General features: G+C 50.9%; 1 protein-coding gene across 2 annotated transcripts in view; it reads left to right on the top strand.

Annotated features, from left to right (window-relative positions):
• Positions 1-487: 487 nt before the first annotated feature.
• Positions 488-16,409, top strand: part of LOC118209593 (integrin-linked protein kinase) — a 19,889-nt gene continuing 3,967 nt past the window's right edge. The window contains exons 1-7 of one of the 2 annotated variants that reach the window (XM_035385042.1): positions 488-641; positions 3,679-3,965; positions 13,754-13,919; positions 14,991-15,086; positions 15,252-15,348; positions 15,463-15,546; positions 16,233-16,318. In XM_035385042.1, the coding sequence (XP_035240933.1) occupies positions 3,877-3,965; positions 13,754-13,919; positions 14,991-15,086; positions 15,252-15,348; positions 15,463-15,546; positions 16,233-16,318 (618 nt within the window). In that variant the 5' untranslated portion in view covers positions 488-641; positions 3,679-3,876. Of the gene's footprint in view, positions 642-2,183; positions 2,211-3,678; positions 3,966-13,753; positions 13,920-14,990; positions 15,087-15,251; positions 15,349-15,462; positions 15,547-16,232; positions 16,319-16,409 lie in introns of those variants that run through there. The other variant, XM_035385043.1, reaches the window with a different exon arrangement.

Raw genomic sequence — 16,409 nt, 5'->3', positions numbered from 1 at the left:
ACAAGCTGAGCCCATTTCCAGCCCTTTACCTCCCACCGTGTGTTATTTGTGGAACCTTTTAATAACTTTCACATGTTATTAGGTATGTTATTAGGTTTGTCTGCCAATGACGCATACCATGTAGGCATGTTGGCCCTTATTCCCATGGCAATATCGCCAGGTATTCTAAAATTCCACCCTACTTTCATAGTCCCAGGAAGACGGGTAAAGCAGAAGAATAATAACGATGATGTGTTTGCGCATTTTAATTAGCTGATTTCTGTAACGGTCAACAAATGTACGTAACGTCTGTTGGACGGAGGACAGTTGGTCACACGTTGCACATCCCTCAGGCGGTGACGTCACTTTGGGTATCGAATATCGCGGCTGGAAAAATACATGTCTAGAGGCGCAGTGCGGTCGCAAAAGACAAAACAATGCGTTCTGAGGAATGAAAAAAATCCCTGCTGAATTTTAGACACCCCGGGCTAAACGAGGGTCTTCCGACAGGGGGCGCTGTGAGTACAGAAGGACCTTAGAGAAAATATTCCTCCCCCACGGTCGTGAATTTTCGCCGAATGAGGGTGTGGGCAGGGACGTAAGCGGTTTTCGCTTCAATCTTTTTGGGAAATCTAAACTCAAAATTCAACAGGAGTCGTTTGGTAAGTGATACTTGTTTTTCCAGCCTGAGCTGCGTTTATTTTTTGTTTTCTTTTCTTTTTCATTTTCCCCAGCATTATTTTAAGAATGAATGTGCTTGCTAGCTCGCTTGCTATTTGCGTCCGGTTCAGGAAAGACTAAACTGAAAACGCTGTATTTTTCTCTCGGTCCAGCAACGGGAACTCAGACCGTTGCATTATCAGCTAGCAAATATTGCCAGATAACTAGTCTGATACATAAAACCTGCAAATCCCAAGGAAAGTCTAGCAGTAGTTAGCCTAACAAATATACAGTCTGCTACGTTGACTTAAAGTTTTAAGGTCGTTTGCGACATTAACTAACGTTATTTAATTGTGCACGTCTGTTGTCTGGCTGTTTGGAAGTTGCCAAATAATGCAAAGTTTTCAAATGTAACTAATGTTTGGTACATATTTATTTGTAAGGAACACTGCCGAAACTAAGCAGTCGTTTTCCTTACGGGCTTAAATAGCGAGCGCGGGTCTAAATTAGAAAACCCACGTTGCTTCCTCTCTAAGTTTGCCAAGTTACCGTGGTCATTTTCTGCAGCGTTTGTTAGATGGCAAGCTAGCTGCCATTTGTGGTGTCTGTTACTGTTATCTTGTATATTTGCTAGTGAACGGAAATCATCTCCTTTCCGCCCTTTATTTTGTTTTACGAAATTATGGACTGTCGACCACTTAAGAGTAAACATTCCTTCAAAGGTGAAATAAATGACCACGCACTGTTGTGCTCGTTAAGTCCGACTAGCCAACTCGCATGCTGGTATCATAAGAAAGAAGTAATCATTTAATTTTCATTTAAGCAAAGTGCATGCTAACGCCCTATTTATCTTTTTTCATTATCTCAAATGACCAAACTTGCCTGTAGCTAATGTTAGTAAAATTGCTGAATAACTTCGTGAACCTACAATGCGTTTCAAACACACTTACTGCGTTTGCAATGCATTGTAGATTTTTTTTTTTTTTTTTGCACCATGATCTGTCTCAGTTTTCATTTTTATGGTTTGGATTCAAGCACATGTTGGTGAAAGTATTTAGTTAGCTTCTTATGCTTTCTTTGAATGACTGCTAACTTTGGTAAAAAGTTTTCACCCATTAACCACACTAAAACTTATTTGTGTGGTTGAAGGTCATTTTTCATTTTCCAATTTGAATGCTTTTTGTGTGTTACTTTTGTTGTCCAAGCTGGTTGTACTGGTTGTTATAAGTTCGAAAGATGAACAGATATTGGGTCATTGAATATTTCAGTCTAGCCTGACTCGGTATCTAGTCAGGCTATCTAGTCAGGTATCTAAACAAAATTCAACCCTTGTGGTTATGGTGCAATACATATAGCCTAACGTTTTCACGAAACCCATAGCATTCCACCTGAAGTTTAACAGATCTCTTGGCCTGGCAGTTTTACAGTCCAGCTTGATTCTGTTTGTCAGCTGCAAGTAGTTAAGGTGTTCCAGCACTTTGTTGAGAGGTCACCCATGTTAATGTTCTTTTTGGGGTAGATTTAGGGGCACGTGGTGGTTAAAGACAACAGGGACTGTGGACCCTTAGGAGGTAAATTCAATTCTGTCATCTCCCTGAAAGCAGACCTGCTGTTATAGTGACTAGATCCATTGACATTGCTTACCCGACTCCCTCCTCAGCTAAACCCCTCCCCCTCCTCAGCTAACCCCTCCCCCTTCCAAGCTAACTCCTCCCATTCCTCTACACTCCCTGCAAACCCTTAAAATTAGGTCGTAGGTAATTCTGTGAAGTTTAATTACTTATTTATTGTGGCTTATGTTGAAGATAATGTTGTCTGTTGGGGATAAATGGATTCCTTGGTTCCTTCATTCCAGTCTAGGTCTTGATCGCATGATTGGACAGAGTTACCTGGAAAGCAACTTGTCGCCTGTAATTCTTGATGTCAGACGAATGCTGGTTGGTAAAGAATCTCCAAAACCTCCAGTACCGTGAATCCTCTGGATAGCGGTTGTGTCTCGCATACTGGCCTCCACTGAATCGAGCTTTGGGGCATATGCAGCCTGAGATCACAATCAGTTAGTAGGCGCTCTTGTCCAGAACAACCTACGAAAGTGGAGAACATCAGTGCTAATCGCAGGAATGCAAAAAGAAAATGCACCAAGAAAGCACAGTTTACTTATTTGTTTATGATCAACGAGCGTAAAGTCAGCTGAACTAGGATGACCAGTTCGCGTAAACAGGGCGAGGACCCCTGTCTCAGTGACGTCATTTCGGACTTCTGCAGACGTGCAGGCTGGGCAGAGTGGGTTAGTCAGCATAAAGACCCAGCCCGGGCGTGGGGGGGATGGGGTGTGGGGGGTGAGTCACGGCCCCCCCCCAGCACTGAAGTCACTCCAGACGCTGAAGCAGTCTCCTTCACCGCGCAGCGAACGCTGCCTCCGCACAGCATTACCCAACACGGCTATTTCCCTATTTCCACTGGGCTGGCTGGCTGGCTCTCTGACAGGCTAGCATTAGTCAGGACGTGGACCAGACCTTTTTACCTTTCACAGCTGCAGTCTTACTGTGGCTTGGCCTTTAGGCGTTTCAGCGCGTAAAAGCTTTGCGGTGAATTGATCTGGCCGCGGCAGTGCATTATTTATGTGCGAGGAGAGCGAGCCGTGGTTTAATAAATACTCTTTCAGGGGGAGTGTTGTGACAGCAGCTATTCCCCTAGCCTGTTTGGCATGCTCTCTTGAGTTTCTCATCAGCACTGCTGTGGACTCCCCCTACAGGAGAGCCTAGTACTGCCCACCGATACCCGATCCTTGTCCTTACTCTGGCCATTAAGTCAAACCGGGACAGAACAGGGACCCAGGGTCACTGTTTGAGTGTAGCATTTATAAATACGGCCTACAGCCCTCCCCCGTTCCCGCTTATGAATTGATTTTACATCGCAGGTGAGGTGTCTGCGTTTTAAAGACTGTGAGCTCACGCGCAGGCGGAAGCGTTTTCCCGCTGAAGGTCTGACCTCTCCTTTTTTTTTTTGTGGTGTTCCCTGGTCTTGACCAATCATAAGGTGGTGGCGAGAGAGCTTCCGCCTTCCTGCGTCTGCCCGCCTCTTCCCCTCGCGCATCACTTCCTGTGGACGAATGCACCCCGGAGCCGTGAGGAAGTCCAGCCGCCGCCCGCGTAGACCCGCCCAGTCCTCCCGCATCAGAGCAGCACCCGCCTGCAGCAGCACAGGCTTGAGTTAGCGGAAACAGAGGGAGCCGTGATGGACGACATCTTCACCCAGTGCCGGGAGGGCAACGCGGTCGCCGTCCGCCTGTGGCTGGATAACACGGAGAACGACCTCAACCAGGGGTGAGTCTTTCTGGGAGGGTGGGATAACTTGCAGGGAGAAGGCTTGCTGTCTGACTTTGCATGCACACGCAGACACACACACACACACACACACACACACACACACACATACAGCTTCCACATTAATACCTGACTGCCAATGATTCTGAACTCTGAGGACTCTTTATTGCTATTGGACTGCCTGTCCGTACACTGTTGCACTTCTTGTGGCCTTCAAGGTAATTAATAAGTGTTCCAACTTATTATTTCTTGGCTACACACTGGCATATATGTGCTTTTTTTTATTTAAATACGTTTTTGAACAGCAGATTATTGTATCAAATCAACTGAGACAAAACCATGACTTTCAGTCTTCACTTTTTAAACCAGCAAACAACCACTCTTATTAGTGTGTTAAAACAGTGAGCGTCTGTGTCTGGAATTGTCTGTTTAAATCTCGTGGCCCAACCCTGGTGAGGGGAGCTGTTGTTGTGCGGTGGCTGATGTGATTGGGTGGGCGAGTCCTCTGCGCAGTGTTGAATCAGGTTGCTGTTGAGTCGGGTTGCTGATGAGCGTGAGCCTGGGAGAGCAGACTGCATTAAAGTCATCATTATCGCTCACTTCAGAACACCAGCCAGAGCTCGTCTGGAGCGGTGCCTGAGCCATGATCTGTACATGACTGTGTTTGTGTGTGTGTGTGTGTGTGTGTGTATATGGGTGCGTGTGCGTGTGCGAGTGCGAGTGCGTGTGCGTGTGCGTGTGCGTGTGTGTGTGTGTGAGAGAGTGTGTGTGTGAGAGAGTGTGTGTGTGAGAGAGTGTGTGTGTGAGTGTGTGTGTGTGAGAGTATGTGTGTGAGAGTGTGTGTGTGTGTGTGTGTGTGCGGCATTGGACTTGGTGGAAAAAGTGTAAATTGGTTGGGTCAGGATGGTAATTGGCTGACTCACGTGGTTAAGTGCCTTGCACTAATGAGGGCCCTTGAGGTCAAAGCCTGTGTTGCCATCTTTCAGCTTGGCTTAGTCTCAGGTGACCTGAGTGGCTCTGGCTCGGTTTAATTTGGGGGTAAACAGAGCTGCAAATGGAGGCGGGGTTTTGAATTTAATCTGAGAGGAATCAAAACAGGAACCGCTGCAGTTTCGATGCTGAAGTTGTTTGATGTTGGTAGATGTTGGCATTGTTGCAAAAAACATGGTGTGAAATGTGGCCTAGAGCTGCATGTGGCTGGGACCCCATGTGTAGGTACTGCATCCTCTCCGTGTGCCTGTGGCCTGTGAAATGGTGTGTGTGGCTGATCCACCAGCTGGGACTTGTTGTGGAAGTATTTGTGCTCTGGCGCACGCTATGTAGTCAGTCACTGGGGTCTTCAGACTGTCCTGCAGTCGCCTGATTCAGAAATGCACCAGTGAAAAGAGCTCTAGACCAAAAACACTTCTGTAGACTCAACCCCATGTAGGGATAAAAACAGCCTAGATTTGTCTTAGGGGAGATTGCCTCAGACAGACTGAAACACACATACACATGCACACACTCACAGACAGACAGACTCTAAAACACACACACACAGACCGACTCAAACACGAACACGTGCACACACACACACACACACACATGAACACACTCACAGACAGACTCAAAACACACAAACACACAGACGCACACACACACAGACAGACTCAAACACGAACACGCACACACAGACTCTCACACACACACAGATAGATGCTCACACACGTACACACACACACACAGACAGGCACACACAGACAGATAGATGCTCACACACACACAGACACTCACACAGACAGACTCGCGCACACACACACACACACACACAGATAGGTGCTCACACACGTAGACACACACACACAGACACTCACTGCACGTATGAAGGTTATTTTTACTCTTCTGAGTCTCGTCTCGTCTCTTTTATAAGCTGCCCTGAGCTTTCGGGCTGCCGATAATTGGTTCCAGACGGCGGAAGGTTCCGGAGGCGAGCGGCGGCTTCCCCGTCCGTTAGAGGAGCGTGGGTGTGTGTGTGTGTGTGTGTGTGTGTGTGTGTGTGCGCGCGCGCTTACGCGTGTGTGTGTGTGTGAGTGTGTGTGTGTGTGCGTCTCCCACGGCTGCCGGCGTAACCAGAAGCGTCTGCCTCCAGCTGGAACACCTTCACCAGGCTGTTCTCCTCTCTCTTCTTACCCTCCTCCCTCCTTTTTTCCCCTGTTTATTTACCCGATCGAAGTCTGCAGCTGGGATCTGAGCCCTTTTCCTTGACCCTGCTGGCCACGTGGGAGTTGAACCCCGCTTTCTGCGCGGTCACGTGTTCCGAGGCGTGAACTTTGAACCCGCTGCCCTCTTGTGGTCAGCCGACCAGGCGGGAAAGGCTGATAGCATGTGACCTGAGACATTAGTGGAAATGCGCTGTTTCTCAGAGCGTAGCGGTGGTCGTGCTGAGGTCGCTGAGCTGATGCAGCCGCTCGCTAGCCGTCCGTGCGGTGAGTTAGCAGTTGCCGGTCCGCGCAGCAGTCGATGGAACGTCTGACGAGCCCGGAGCTGTTTCTGGTGAAGTGGGGACAAATCGTTTCCACACTGCGCGCACCACAACCAGCGCACGCCCACACTCCCGCCTTCACAGACTCCTCCGTCTGCTTTTTTCAGCCTTTCTGCAGTGGGGAAACCAACCAAACTGTGTGTGTGTGTGCGTGCATGCATGTCTTTGTGTGTTTGTATGCACAAATTTGTTTGCGGGTTTGCACATCTTTCTACGCGTGTGTGCTTGTGTCTGTGCGCGCGTGAGTGCGTGCGTGCGTGTGTGTGTGTGTGTGTGTATGTCTGCATGCGTGTGTGTGTGTGAGTGCGTGCGTGCGTGTGTATGCATGGGTGTGTGCGTGCGTGTGTGTGCGTGCGTGCGTGCGCGTGCGTGCGTGCGTACGTGTGTGTGTGTGTGTGTGTACGCGTGCGTGTGTGTGTGTGTGCATGCGTGTGCATGTGTGTGCGTGTGTATGCGTGCGTGTGTGAGTGCGTGTGTGTGTGAGTGCGCGCATGCGCGTGAAGAAGCCCACATGCGTGGCCTCTCTGGCCCTTGACCTGGTTTGACTCCGCCGTGTTCGGAGAGCGAAGGTGGTCCTGTCATCAGAGATGTATGCGCCCGGCCCTCTGGAGGAAGTGCTCCTATTTTTCTAACGGCTGCCCAGAGCGTGGGCTTCCCTTATCGGGGCGGATGCGAACCGGGACGTAAATAATTACCGAGCTCTCCGGGCAGCCCCAGTATTTTGTGTGTTTTGTCGTAAATGATGCAATTACTGTTTCCGCTTGATTTACTGGCGTGGAGTTTTAGCGTAGCTCGCTGGGGCGCAGGGGTGAGCTGCGCTGTGCGTGGGCTGCAGCTCGTCTCTGTTTGGACTGTCCGTCTCACATGCTTACGCCCGGTCGTGAGCCTTTACCTGAAGGGTGTGTACGTAAGGCGGTGAGAGTACATTTGTGTTATGTGTACTTGTCCATGTGCGCATGCATGCGTGTGCGTATGCGGACACGTCCAGCTGTGTAGTCCATTAGCTGATTGCCTGTCATCTCCCAGTGTAATTGAGTGACTTGCCAATTGGCGAAATGCATTCATTCATGCATACAGCTCCGCCTCTTTAATTAGCTGTGGGAGGACCCCCCCCCCCCACTGCTCCAGACCCCCCCCCCCCCCCATTGATCATGGCTGGGGGAGCGTGTGTCAGTGTAAGTATGTAAGTGTTTGTTCCTCTCAGGATGTCTGTAAGGGCCTATATGGACATGAATGGAAAATACAGACGCAGGGTCCCAGACTCTCATCTCCTTACATGGAATACCATTCAGGCCCCTGGGGAACCGCTCTACGTCTCACAACAGAAAGAGGGAAGGAGGGAGAGAGAGAGGAAGTGTTCTGGAAACTGGTGTGTGCGTCATGTGTGTGTGTGTTTGAGCATGCGTGTTTGTGTGGTGCTTGGTTTTTTTTGTTTGCGAGCATGTGTGTAGGTGTAACTTTACGTATGCCTTCGTCACAGTGTGAGTCTGTGTGTATGGGAGAGAGAGTGTGTTACTGTAATTCAGTGATTGCTTGTGTGTGCATGTACAAATTGGTACAGGGAATTCATGTATTAGTGTTTTGGGCAGAACCAGAGCTGGGTTGTTTTGGGCAGAACCAGAGCAGGGTTGTTTCCCCCTGCTGCAGTCTTGCATTTCTCTCTGTCAGCCCGTCTCTGGACTGCTGGTCTCATTTCCCTCTACTTCCTCTTCCTGATCGCGCGCTTGATAGTGAAACACAGGAGCGCAGCTGCCATTTAACTCCTCCTAAAGACCGACTGAAAGAGAGCGTTCCCTCTTGTACCGCCGTCCTGATGGCGTTCCTTCAGTCTGTGCTTGTGAAGTGAGAGGCCATGTTGGTCTGCCTTCTGAAACGGAAAGTGGAAATGATTTGAAAGCTTCCCTGGTAGAGGTTTGATATCTTAACATTCGTGATTGCATATTTTGGGACATCCTGTTTACTTTGTGTTGTACTCTAGCCTTAAAGGGCACAGATAGTGAATGGTGACCTGTGTGTGTTTGCGTGTGTGAGAACGAAAGTAAATCTGTGTGTGTGCGCGCGCGTGTGTTTGTGTGAACGAGAGAATGTGCTCTTGTGTACATTACATTACATTTATTTGGCAGATGCTTTTATCCAAAGCGACGTACAATAAGTGCATACAAAAGGTCATTGGAACAACTACAAAGCACAGGTCCGATCAGGTACAATACTCATTTTGTACAGTTATTCATGGCATAGTCTGCATGTGGATCTGGGTGGGTGAATATCAGTATCTGAGGGAGTGTTTACAGAGGGAGAGGATGGCTGCAGTGCATGCTGGGCCGCTGAGGAGGAAATGGGTGGAAATGGAGAAGCGCGAAAGAATCCTGAGCTGAAATATAAATAAAGCAGAAAGGGGGGGCAGTCTCTCACCCACACACACACACACACACGCATGGACACTCACACACACTCACACACACGCACGCACACACTCGCACACACACACACGCATGGACACGCACACACTCACACAATCTGACACTATCACACTCACACACACTCAGACACTCACACACACTGACACACAAACTCACAATCACACACACACACACACACACACGCATGGACACTCACACAATCTGACACTATCACACTCACACACACAAACTCACAATCTCACACACACACACTCAGACACTCTCACACACACACACACACACACACACACGCATGGACACGCACACACTCACTCAATCTGACACTATCACACTCAGACACTCAGACACTCACACACACTGACACACACACACACACACACACACACACACAGTGGAGGAATGAGGGGGAGGGAGTGACCGAGCCGCTCCTTGTTTGGTGAGGCGGGTGCACTGTGGGCAGGCAGAGCTCTGTTTATATTTAACCTCCTGGGAGGAGACTGAGACCCTGCCCCCCCGCCCTCCCCCAGCTGGCTGAAGGAGGGGCGAGGGGTGGGGATAGAGAGGGGAGTGCTGACCCGAGACTGGGACAGGGTGGGGGGGGGTCGGGGGGGGTATGGTCCTGCTGGCTTCCCACGTTCATTGAAAATCCTTGAAAAACACTTTCATCCTGGAAAGTCAGGGAAAAGTCATGGAGGCTGGCCAAACATCGCGCTGTGCTTGAAAAACGATGGAAGGTTGCCCGTACCTTTTTAAAAGAAATTTGTCTGTTTTTTTTTCCAGCCAGTGGGACTCATCCATCTCTTCTTTGTTATTAGCCAGTGGCCTGGTGTCATTTATTACTGAGCCTTACAAGGTCAGTGGCCTGATGCCAGTAACACATCCTGAACCAGTAATGATATTATGCCCATAAAAACTGTGGCGTGTGAAGTCTGAAATCATCTCTGCCAAAATATTTTAAAAGTAAAAAAAAATATCTCCCGTTTTTTCTTTTCTTTTGGGGTAGGCTATTGTTATATGAACTTGATTGTGCAGCCATGGAAATAATTATTGAAGATGTGCTCTTGTCCACATTACATGTCCTCAAAACACATGGAAACTTCTGGAAAGTTAAGTCTGTGAGTGGGATTCCTGTCTAGACTCCGCTGCTTGAGTAATCTCAGCCCCATATTTTCGGTCCCAGGTGGAACGTAAATTCAGGGGCATTCATCAGAAGTAAAGGACAGTTGGTTTAGAAACGAAGCGCTGTCCTTTAACAGACTTTATCTCCTCTCATATACGTGCAATGACTTTTTCAGTCTCATAGTGCCCTGCCCAAAGGTTATGAGTGGACGGGTGCGGTGAATGGTTGGGTGTGGTTAAGTGCGGTGACTGGTAGATTGTGGTTAGTTTTGTGACTGGTTGGGTGTGGTTAACTGGGATGACTGGTTAAGTGGGGTGACTTAGTCAGAGAATTAGACTCCGGGTGAGGTAAAAGTCTGGGAATTGTAAATTGAGCGAACTGAGTCAGGTTGTCATTGGGTGGCTGGGTGGAGTAATCGTAATGTGCGGAGGGGGTGGGGTTACTTCATTCTGCAAATCCCTCCCCTGCCATTGGTCAGTGGCCAGGCGGCCAGACGTAGTGGCCAATGGCGCGGCCCGCCCTGCTCTTGACCCTGTGCGTGTGCTCAGTGGGGAGAGGCCTGTTGATCGATCGTGATGGCGGTGGCAGAGACAGGGTTATGACAAGATGAGCTTCGGTCTGTCATCACTGCCCGCTGTGGTGCATTCCTGTCCTCACACTGCTCCTCACTGTCCCAGTACACTGAGGTAGCACTGGGGGTGGGGGGGGGCTGGGAGATTAGCATACAGGTCTGCTTCTACTGCCAACAGGGTGGGCTGCACCTGAGTCACATGACCAGCTTACATCATTCAGAACTGCTGCAGAAAGAGCGGTCATGTGACTAAGCTTACGTCAGCCAGCGAGCTGGAGCACACATGCTCTCTGACTCGGTACTGTATGTGTGGCAACGTCTCGGCTGTCCTCTGATCCGGGGTCCTGGGTCCTGGGTGACCCCAGCGAGGTCCTACTTATCCACAGCAGAACCAACCCGGTTCTGTGCTTTTATGGTGATGAATCAACCGAGACCATTGTGGTGTTCTGGTGCCTGTGGAGTCATGTGGGCCTGAGATGGCCTGGTCCCCATATGGCCACTGGCATGAATTAGACTAGTACGTGCATTTAATCATGAGTCAGATTTAAGGACAAATCTTTGATTGATCCTGGCTAGTGTTCGGGAACCTGCTGTATCAGTCTGGCCTTGTGTGTGTTGGTGTCTTTGTGCAATATGAAGATAGTGTTCGAGGACATTATTGCCCCTGCTGTAACCTGTGTTTTGTGCTTTAGTGCTTTGTGAGGACCTATTTCAGGATCTTCACTGCTCCTGTAGAAGGTGTGCAGTGTGTTTAGTGCTTTGTGAGGACGTGTGTAAAGACCTCATTGCCCCTGCTGTAGCCCGTGTGCAGTGTTTTAGTGCTTTGTGAGGACGTGTGTAAAGACCTCATTGCCCCTGCTGTAGCCTGTGTGCTGTGTTTTAGTGCTTTGTGAGGACGTGTGTAAAGACCTCATTGCCCCTGCTGTAACCCGTGTTGTGTGTTTAGTGCTTTGTGAGGACGTGTGTAAAGACCTCATTGCCCTTGCTGTAGCCCGTGGCTGTGTTTAGTGCTTTGTGAGTAACGCAGTAACGTATGAGGTGCTGACAGAGAGCTGTCATCTGGTCCCTGTCCTTCCGGCTGCTTCTTTGAGGCCCACCAGCAGGTGGCCTTGCCTGAAATAGCTGGTCCCGGTGTAGGGGGTGGGGCAAATTGGCCCTGGGTGCTCCGGCCTGCTGTGCACTACAAGCCCCCCCCCCCCGGACCCGCCGCAGGAGTCAGTGCGTCACCCCGAGAGGGGACGGCAGGGTGCACGGCCCTCTGGGGGCAGGACAGCCCCTCGAGAGAACACATCTGTCTCTGTGCGCGTGGGGGTCGGGAGGGGCCTCCTCGTCACAATGCTCTCTCACATTCCCGCTCCGTGCTCTGCACCATCACATATTTCAGTTTTTTTTTCTTTTCTTTCTTTCCCTTTGTGCAGCATTTCTCTCATAACTCCAGTAGCTGCGTGTGTGGCCTCGGCTGTGGTGCCGGGGGGGGGGGGAGTAGATGGCATTAGCAGCTGTAGAGTAGCGCGGCTGGGTGAAGGGTTGTGGAGGAGATGTGGAGAGATCCCTAAGCGGCTTTTTACCCTCCACTCGCTTTCCACTGCCGCGCCCTTCTGTCCAATCAGGGGCCGGCGAACCTGGTGAGGGCATGGCTGTGGTGCCGCAGGCTCCTGGTTATTACGGGGTTTAACTCCGCTTCCTCGGCCGCTCGTGAAGACGAGACACGTCCAGCCATGGTTAAGCCCGTGGTGATGTCATCGCAGCCATGGCGACAGACTACTTCCCGTTTTTGATGTTCTGACGTGCCGTGTTCCTCTTAAAGGTCCGCCTCCGTCTCCGTGCTTTTGAGGCTTCTGAGAGTTTGACCTCTCCCTCCGTCCCGCGTCTTCCCTCCCTGTCTCACCTCCCCTTCCCATCCGGCGTCCCAAACCCCCACCAGTCTGATGGTCCTTTCTTAGCCCAGCGCTGTGTGAGTCTGAGCGGTGGAGAGTCGCTGCAGTAAATACAGCCTTTACACGTCCTCTTTGTGTAAAGAGAACCAGTGTGTAGCACTGGAAAATAAAGCACAATCATGACTACTGAACCCCACCCCCCTTTATAAAAAGCACAGTGTATGAATGACATGTCAACACTGCAGGAAGCTGATTGGTCAAAACGGGTTCAGTTCAGGACAGCCTGTGTGGGCAGGTTTGATCGGAACGGTGGGGTTCGGACCTGTCCCCGTGCTCTAAAGGGGAGAGCTCTGTGCTCGGCGTCCTGCACAGAAATGCTCCAGTTTATTCCAGCTGTAGCTTCAGTTTGCTGACCTTTCTGGAGCCTCTGGCACGTTGCCCTAGCCAGAAGGTTCCGGAAGCTGACCCACTCCGGGCCGGCTCGCTTCCCGCCCGTGGGGACTGGGGCGAGCCAGCTCACTGCATCGCCTCCGCTTCCTTCTCTAAATGCGTTTGGGAAGTGGAAGTGGAGCCCTGCCGAGCCTCACCTGTACACAGGGTGCGGTGCCAGAATGGTGTGCGGTGCACTGACCGACTGTGAAGGAGAAATAAACCACAGCCCTGTGTGTGCTGCCGAGCCTCAGAGACCTGCAGCGCTGAGCACTGGTGTATGTGACTGGCTGGCTGACTGACTGGCTGACTGGCTGACTGGCTGACTGGCTGGCTGGCTGGCTGGCTGGCTGGCTGACTGACTGGCTGACTGACTGGCTGGCTGGCTGGCTGACTGAAGTGACTGGCTGGCTGGCTGACTGACTGACTGACTGGCTGGCTGGCTGGCTGACTGGCTGGCTGGCTGGCTGGCTGACTGGCTGACTGGCTGGCTGACTGAAGTGACTGACTGAAACGGACTGTAACTGAAACACTATCTGTTTGAATGATTGTCTGACTAAGAGGTGCTATACGAAGGAACTTGCATGCATTATGTACACATGGTTAAAATGGAAAGACACAAAAATCCTTTCAGGCTTTCAGGCAGTTTTTAATAATGTACAGCAAAACTGTTAGATACAAGCATCAGTAAAATAATTACCCAGCTCATTACTGCAAGTGCTTAGTGATGTAGGCATGGAGTTATACTCAGGGTTTTGCTCTGAGGGATTTCTGAAGTCAGATGTTTTGTGTGATGGGTTGTGCGCAGTAGAGTCCTGAACCCCTCTTCCCCCCCCATTCCCCCCCCCAGGGATGACCACGGCTTCAGCCCCCTGCACTGGGCGTGTCGGGAGGGCCGGTCCAGCGTGGTGGACATGCTGATCATGAGGGGGGCGCGCATCAACGTGATGAACCGCGGCGACGACACGCCCCTCCACCTGGCGTCCAGCCACGGGCACCGCGACATCGTGGGCAAGGTGCGGCTCAGACACGCCTCGGGCACACAGCACAGCTGAGGCACACAGCTCAGGCACACAGCACAGCTTGGACACACAGCACAACTCAGGCACACAGCCTCAGGCACACAGCACAGCTCAGGCACACAGCACAGCTTGGACACACAGCACAGCTCAGGCACACAGCACAGCTCAGACACACAGCACAGCTTGGACACACAGCACAGCTCAGGCACACAGCTCAGGCACACAGCACAGCTGAGGCACACAGCTCAGGCACACAGCACAGCTGAGGCACACAGCTCAGACACACAGCACAGCTCAGGCACACAGCACAGCTCAGGCACACAGCACACCCGAGGCTGATAAGACACCTCTGTGATAATGGGTGCCAGGCATGAGCTTTGGGTGGATTATTATGTCTTGCATGATGATCGCTTGCGGAGAAAAGCTGCTCAGTCGGAGGGAAAGTGCTCTTCTGTGACTCCAGAAGCGGAGCCCGTAGACGCTGTAAACACCTCCGACACCGGAGAAGTTGCTTATCTGCCGAATGAACTCGCTGTGAAAGTATTCCTTGCGGTGGTGGCGTAGCTGATTGGATTACTCTAAACAGTCGGGGCTTTGATGCGTTAGTCTCCTCTGAAGAGCTACGGCTTGCAGCCTTTCTGCTTCGGCGCTGTGTGCACAGCTGCTGTCTCGCATTAGAACGCGGTCACATGATCACCTCGCTTTCTTTGTGGTAGTGGCGTTCTTACGTTTTTTTCTTTCGTACCGTTTCCGCTCACCTCGTTCGCCGTGGTACGCGCGCGCCGCCGTGCGCTGGCTCTGCAGTCACACTCTCTCTGATTTGAGCTGCGCACACGCTCTTAGAATCTCCCCTGCAGTGCTTTGAGCTTCATTGTATGTGTGAATCTTTCTGAATAATAACAGCGGCTGCTAAATCAGTACGCAGTACGCAGTGTTGAGCTGCGTTAATCCTGCGGTGCGACACCGTGTCCGCGTTGAGGTTAAAGTGTGATTTCCGGCTAGCGCTTTCGGCGCTAGCGGTTTTTAAATATAAACGCGCGGCTACCGCTGCTCTCTGTCTCCCAGCTGATCCAGTGCAAGGCCGACGCCAACACGGCCAACGAGCACGGCAACACGCCGCTGCACTACGCCTGCTTCTGGGGCCAGGACCTGGTGGCCGAGGTCAGTGTGCCCCCTGGTGGCCGCTCTGTGTCACTGCACCTCTCTGTAGAACGGGTTTACTGTAACTGACTTAAAAAAAAAAAAAAAAAAGTTATTATATAAAGTTGTGTGAACATGTTAAGATATCTTGTCTTCCCCCCCCCCCCCCCCACCCCCACTCCTCAGGACCTGGTAACTAACGGCGCCCAGGTGAGCATCTGTAACAAATACGGAGAGACCCCGCTGGACAAGGCCAAACCACACCTGAGGGACCTTCTGAAAGGTGCAGTCACGCTGTGGGATTCAGCCTCAGCTGTGTCTCTGCCTGTGCGCTCGCCGTCTGTCTCTGCCTCGCTGTATGTCTCTGCTCACGTCCGTCTCCCCCCCCCCCTTTCAGAGCGCGCCGAAAAGCTGGGACAGAGCCTCACCAAGATCCCCTACAAAGACAGCTTCTGGAAAGGCACGACTCGAACCCGACCTCGTAAGTCACGACGCCCTCCTCCTCCTCCTCCTCCTCCTCCTCCTCAGGCTCCGTGCTGCTTTGATGTGTAGGAGAGCAGGCCGGGCTGTTTGACGCCCTGCTTTCTGTCTGAAACTTGCAAATGTGTGTAATTACATGGCTGTGAGTTCTACATGAGAGATGCTGGAGGTGTAGTTCTTTAGGGAGAGATGAGTGGTTCTCTGTAGAAGCTACAGACGTTGGAGGTGTAGTTCTTTAGAGAGATGAGTGGTTCTCTATACAGACGTTGGAGGTGTAGTTCTTTAGAGAGATGAGTGGTTCTCTATACAGACGTTGGCGGTGTAGTTCTTTAGAGAGATGAGTGATTCTCTATACAGACGTTGGAGGTGTAGTTCTTTAGAGAGATGAGTGATTCTCTATACAGACGTTGGAGGTGTAGTTCTTTAGAGAGATGAGTGGCAGGACTCGTGCAGAGCAGGGAGAGGTGTGGGTACGTCTGTATGAGGCAGGAGCTGTGCTGAGCTCATACAGCCCTTCTTCACTGAGGCCAGATCCACGTTTTAAGGGTCTCCTCTGCTTCCCTTACTGTGCTCTACTGCACAGAAATAATAAGCCCTTTGGCTGATTCTTGGCCTGAGTTCTCTTCTCTGTGTGCGTGTGTGTGTGTGTGTGTGTGTGTGCGCGTCTGTGTGTGCGTCTGTGTGTAGGTAACGGCACTCTGAACAAACACGCGGGCATTGACTTCAAACAGCTGTCCCTCCTGGCCAAGATCAATGTGAACCACTCTGGAGAGGTCAGTTCTCTGTGTGTGTGTGTTTGTGTGTGCGTCTCTGTCTGTGTTTGAGATACCAGTATATTGAAGAATGCTTGTCTTTGAAAACTCA

The sequence above is a fragment of the Anguilla anguilla genome, chromosome 12 (genome assembly GCF_013347855.1).
Source record: "Anguilla anguilla isolate fAngAng1 chromosome 12, fAngAng1.pri, whole genome shotgun sequence".
In the NCBI taxonomy this organism is placed as follows: domain Eukaryota; kingdom Metazoa; phylum Chordata; class Actinopteri; order Anguilliformes; family Anguillidae; genus Anguilla; species Anguilla anguilla.
Note: the sequence above shows the minus strand (reverse complement) of the source record. Positions and strands in the feature narration are given on the sequence as shown.